General features: G+C 56.5%; 1 protein-coding gene across 2 annotated transcripts in view; it reads right to left on the bottom strand.

Annotated features, from left to right (window-relative positions):
• Positions 1-1,854: 1,854 nt before the first annotated feature.
• WDR7 (WD repeat domain 7) overlaps positions 1,855-6,000 on the bottom strand; it is a 38,760-nt gene continuing 34,614 nt past the window's right edge. The window contains exons 26-28 of one of the 2 annotated variants that reach the window (XM_030969065.1): positions 5,099-5,203; positions 3,973-4,176; positions 1,855-2,981 (exon numbers count right to left, since the gene is read on the bottom strand). In XM_030969065.1, the coding sequence (XP_030824925.1) occupies positions 3,973-4,176; positions 5,099-5,203 (309 nt within the window). In that variant the 3' untranslated portion in view covers positions 1,855-2,981. The remainder of the gene's footprint in view (positions 2,982-3,972; positions 4,177-5,098; positions 5,204-6,000) is intronic. The other variant, XM_030969066.1, reaches the window with a different exon arrangement.

Raw genomic sequence — 6,000 nt, 5'->3', positions numbered from 1 at the left:
GGGACAGCCAAGCAGAATAGCAGAAGGAATCTGGTGTAGATGGAGGGTGACCTTTTCCAGCTCCCACGTTCAGGAGCAATTCATTATCCAAACCTCCAGTTTGGGAGAAAAAAGTGTTTAATCTCTTTTAATCCCTTGGGACTCGGACCTCTGAGCTGGAACCCACATCCCACAGGACAGGCCCCAGGCACAGAGGATTCCCTGTATCCCAGGGCTGCTGCCTGCTGCCTCTGCAGCGGGGCTCCAGATCCATCCTGGAAGGAGGTGACCCACACCCTGCTGATCCCTGCACGGTTTGGCTTGGAAAGGACCATCCAGTCCTGCTGGGCTGCTGGGACAGGCAGCGTCCCACAGAGAGTAACTCCCAGCACTGCAGAGGGAACGCCTGCGCTGTCCCTCACAGGCAGTGTGTGGTTCTGAGCCCACAAGTCCCATTTATCCTCCTTCCCAGTGCCCCCCAGCTGTGTCAGACAGAATTCCATTAGGGAGCTGCTATCCTGAGCTGTGTCCCTGCCCGTGGCAGGGGCTGGAACTGGCTGAGCTTTAAGGTCCCTTCCAGCCCAAAGCACTCCAGCACTCCAGCATTCTGCACCCCCCTCCCACAGCCAGGAGCAGGTGATGGCTCTGGACAACTGAAACCCACAGAAAATTGACTCTGAAAGGAGCAATCACAGCAGAGGCGGCTGCAGCTTTTCCCATTTCCCCTGGCAGAGCTTCCCCTGGGACCGTGTGCGCCTGACCCTAAACCTTCCCCATTTTCCGAGCCGGTGCACTTGATGGGAGCTCATCTCTGCACTCCACGGCTGCCCTGGCATCCCGGGCTGGGACACGGCCGCTTTCGGCTGGCTGAATCCCTGACTCCCTGCACAGATTGGATGGGGGCTCTGCTTCCATTTGCTCCCGTTCCTGCCAGCTCAGCAGGCATCCTCACCTACGGAACACAGGCTGGTCTGTTCTCCTCGGGAGGACAGAATTCCCCTCAGTGCCCGACAGAACACAGATCTGTGCTGCACAAACAGCCAGGGGGGCCAAGGAAACCCCTCTGCCACCCTGGGACCATCCCTCTCCCCACCCTCTGCCTCAGCAGCAGCACCTCTGCTGCTTGTTCCTGACTAAAGTGCATTTTAACCCATTTTCTGCCTGAATCCATTGTTTCATAAAAAAGCCAAATTAAACCTTGCAAGGCGTGCAGATTCCAGCGTCCCTTCCAAGCTGGAAGCATCGGTCTCCTTTCACCGTCTTGTAAACTGTGAGCAGCTCTGCAGGAGTGAGTAAATGCCTGTTTAAGGTTATTTACATCAATAAATAAATATTTACCCCTTTTTAAGCATCTCCAGTCCTTGCAAACAGGTTTCCAATTTACAAAAATCAATTAAAATCTGATATTAGAATGCACCAGCCCACGGTGATGTTCCCGGAGATGTCACTCAGCCTCCATTCCAAGCCCCACATCAGCATTCCAAAAGCTCTGCTGCTGAAAGAGCAGAAAGTTTCACCTTTTAATTTTTCATAGCGGATTAATTTTTAATTTTCAGACATCAGAGAGAGGGGGAAGTTCCCCAGGAGCCTCTCCCGCTTCAAAGCGCGCTCCAGGCAACCGCTGGACCGAGTGTCAATTTATCACACTGGAGGCTCCCTTCCAGATTTTTCCTGAGGTTTTTGGTGTTGTTGTTGTTCAGACAAAAGTATTAATGCTGGTGAAGTTTCCTACAGGATTTCTTAATATCCTCCCAACCCAAACCATTGCAGGATTCTGCTCTCATTCCAAAGGAAATGGGGGAAATTTAGATTCCTGCTGAGGGGGCAAAGAACCATCAGCAGGAGATCACTGACACCCAGGCAAGCCAACACGTTTCAGTCCAGTTTTATTCCACAAGCATATTTACACCAGGAATGTCAATGCACAGAGGGCAGGGATGGGTGGAGCAGCAGACACTGGGACCACCCCAGGGTGACTCCATCCCCCCCATCCAGGGACACCTCCACACGCACAGGGACGAGGCCAAGCAGCGCCAAGGACACGCAAAGCTGGCAGCGGGGACGGGCACAGCCCTGGCACAGACCCACCTCCAGCAGCTGGGGTTCACCCCGCTCAGCTCCGAGCCTCCTCACTAGAACAGCACACAGATATGGAGCTTCTGGGCTGCAAATCCCACCTGGGCACTACACACATCACCAAAGCGGAGTGAAACACACTTATTTCCTCTTTCGGAGCCACGTGAAAAATGAATTCCTGCATTTTTGGAACAAGTACCATGTTTAGCTTAGCAGGTAGTGCCAGCCTCAGGTCTGAGCTCTGCAGCCAAGGAAAAGCTGCACAGAGATACTGAAATAAAAGGATCTGAGAGATATTTTTCTCTTTCCCATGAGCAGAAAACAGAACATTTCACACAAAATATTCCACAGAATCAGATATGTAAGAAGGAAACACAGTCACAGCGAGTGTCACACAGGAATATTCCTACTGAAGGAAATATTTCAGTACATCCAGTCAATAATTCATTTTTCCATAATTTTGATCATTTTTCCATTCAAAATGGCCCCCTTTGTCCTTTATTTAAATAAATACCTGCACTGGTGGCAAAAACCACCTTTCTATATAAATACTGCTTTTTTCCAAGTCTGCCATTGAACAGGATTTTTAAATTATTTATTTACACGTGGACTATCATTTTTCCTTCGGGCCTGGGCACAGCAGCATTCCAATCCCCTGAGGGAGGAGGGTGAGCGCAGGCCGCGGCCCCACATTCCAGCCCCACTCCCAGGCAGGTGCCTGGCGCTGGGGGCAGCACTCCGCGGCCACCAGGAGCACGTCCATGTAAACACGAGCCTTTTTGGTAAACACTGACATTCTGGGAGGCTCCGCAGGGAACAGGGCTCGGGGACATCCAGCGCCGGGGGGCCGGGCTTAGCCGGCTTCGGGACGAGCTGCTCCTGCTCCTGATCCCGCTGTGCCCGAGCGGCCCCGCGCCCTCCTCCTGCTGGGGGCACGGAAAGGCTGTCAGTGTCAGTGCCACCGGCCGGCCGGCAAGGGTGGGCTCAGCCCCTCAGGCCTGGCAGGGCTCCCTCAGACCCGGCTGGGCCCCTCAGACCCCGGCTGCACCCCTCAGGTCCCAGCTGAGCCCCTCAGATCTGGGCAGGGCTCCCTCAGATCCTGGGCAGGATTACCTCAGATCCCAGCTGAGCCCCTCAGATGCCACCTGACCCCCTCAGATCCCACCTGAGCCCCTCAGATGCCACCTGACCCCCTCAGATCCCAGCTGAGCCCCCTCAGATCCGGCTGAGCCCCTCAGACCCTGGTGAGCCCCTCAGATACCACCTGAGCCCCTCAGATCCCACCTGAGCCCCTCAGATGCCACCTGACCCCCTCAGATCCTGGCTGAGCCCCTCAGACCCTGGCTGAGCCCCTCAGATCCCACCTGAGCCCCTCAGATCTGGGCAGGATCACCTCAGATCCTGGCTGAGCCCCTCAGATCCTCGCTGAGCCCCTCAACCTGAGCCAACTCCCCCAACTGCTGCCGGTGAGACCGCGAGCCCCCAGATCCACCTGCCCCCCAGACCTGGTGACCCCCCACACCCCACCCCCGAGCCCCCAACCTGCGACCCCCAGATGCTGGCTAGCCCCTCACACCGGCTCACCCAGACCGGGCAGACATCCTCTAGCCCAGACCCTGGCAGGCCCCTCCTGGGTCCCGGTGCTCCCCAGCACAGCTCTGGCACTGCTCCCTGTGCCCAGGCAGGCTCACCCAGACCTTGAAGCCATGCTCCCTGCCTTGCCCAGGCTCACCCAGACCAGGCAGACATACTCTGTGCCCAGGCAGGCTCACCCAGACCATGAAGCGGTGCTCCCTGCCCTGTCCATGCTCACCTAGACCATGCAGCCATGCCCTGTACCCAGGCTCACCCAGACCATGAAGCAGAGCTCCCTGCCCTCACCCAGACCACGCAGCCATGCCCTGTGCCCGTGCTCACCTAGACCATGAAGCGGTGCTCCCTGCCGTCGTGGGCCATGAGGATGATGTTGCGGTTGGAGGTCCAGATGAGGCGGGCCAGGCGCAGCGCGGTGTGCGAGCCGGGCGAGGCCGGCTGCACCGGCGGCACCTGGTACGTCTTGACGCAGCGCAGCTGGGGCGCCGAGTTCAGCATGCCGATGCTCCCCAGCAGGGACGTGTTCATCTGGGGACACAGCCTGGCTCAGCCTGGCCCTGGGGGTCCCCACAGCACAGAGAGCACGGGGGCCGGGCTCTGACCCTGCCCGTGCGGCACAGCAAAGGCTGCACTGAGGATCAGGGGCTGGCTTGGTGGGAAGGCACCTCAGAGCCCACCCTGCCATCCCCGCTAGGTTCTCCAAGCCCTGTCTAACTGGCCTTGGACACCTCCAGGGATCTGCTGGCTTCCACTCTTGGGAAACAGGCTGAGCACTGCTGGTGCCAGCTCCAAACTCTCCATGTGCCCCCACAAGCATGGCAGGCCTGGGGTTTCTGTGCCCAGCAAACCCCGGGGCGGTTCATTGCCCTGAATCCCGAGCAGTGCCCTGCCCCAGCCACCCTTGTCCTGGCTCTCCGGGCTCCAAACTCTCCATGCCCCCATGTGCACGGCAAGCCTGCGGTTTCTGTGCCCAGGAAGCCCTGGCAAACCCTGGGCTGTTTCACTGCCATGCCCTGAATCCTGAGCAGTGCCCTGAATCCCGAGCAGTGCCCTGTCCCAGCCACCCTTGTCCCGGCTCTCCCGTGTCAGGGTGTAAATCACGGCATCCGGGCCGGCAGCGTGCAAGCCCCGCTGACATTTTCACAATTTAAATCATCCTGAGTAATAACCCTTTTAGGATGACTAATGTGCCTGATTTTCCTGCATTAATAATCGTGCCAAACAGGACACGGAAGGGAAAAATCACCAGCGCACGAGGTCACATTTGAGAACTGCACAGAGGTTGTTTAACCCCTTGTGTCTGGGCTGGGAGGGATTTCAAGGATCAGCTCATCCTTCCAGCAGCCCAGGCTGCTCCAAGCCCAGTCCCGCTGTGACCTTCCCTCCCTGGGGATGCTCTCCCTGCTGGAAATGCCTGTAAAGAAGGGACAAAGCCCTCAGGTGTGCTCACCTGCCAGAAGCAGAGGTGGCTGTCCGAGTTGGAGTAGGTGGCCAGGTAGCGGCCGTCGGGGGCGAAGGCCACGGCAGTGATGGGTCCCTTGTGGCCATGGATAGTCTGGGAACAGGGCACACAATGGGAATGAGGGACAGCCACGCACTGGCAGCCCCAAAACAAGAGCCCCCCATGGAAATGTCTCCCCAGAGAGCTGCTCTCCCACTGCAGCTCCCCCAAAAAGCATCAAAAAGCCCAAGCGTGCATTAAATCCAAGGTGCCACATGATCTTCTCCTGGAACATCCCACTCCCTCCTGGATCAGCACTAGCAAACCCCATTAGCAGGGCTCCTGTGCCCATGCCCGGGTTATTAAAAGCCCTGCTCGGGGTGTGCACCTGGAATGAGCCTGATATATTAACAATCCATTAAGATATTCATTTATTCCTGAGGTGGGTGAACCCCAGATCTCTCTCTTTAATGGGATCCCCACAGTTAATTAGTTTAGCCCCATCCCACTCTTTAGCACTTAACAAGCACGGAACGCTTGTCAATAAAATATGTTTTGGTGAGACAAAGGTAGAAATCAATAGGAGCAGCACACTTGTTGCTCTTTTTACTCCTGGAACACGTTCCAAGAAGTACAAATCCTTCAGGGAATCCAGCTGCTTTGTTATTTAAAGGAAGCGCTTCTCTAATTGATGCTAATCCTCCCCAGCCAGGATTTTTTTGCTCTTAGCTTGTGTTTTCCACCAGGAAGTGAAGCAGCTGCTTCCAGCTTCCCTCTGCCAGGGTTTGAAGGGGAAGGGAACGCTCCTGGGAGCCTCGTGCACCACAGCACCCACTGCAGCTATCCCAACAACCCAAAGCCATATCCAGCGTTTGGAAAAGTCTCCACTGAACTGCTCTGTGCCACTAAAG

This window comes from Camarhynchus parvulus, chromosome Z (assembly GCF_901933205.1).
Source record: "Camarhynchus parvulus chromosome Z, STF_HiC, whole genome shotgun sequence".
Lineage (NCBI taxonomy): Eukaryota > Metazoa > Chordata > Aves > Passeriformes > Thraupidae > Camarhynchus > Camarhynchus parvulus.
Note: the sequence above shows the minus strand (reverse complement) of the source record. Positions and strands in the feature narration are given on the sequence as shown.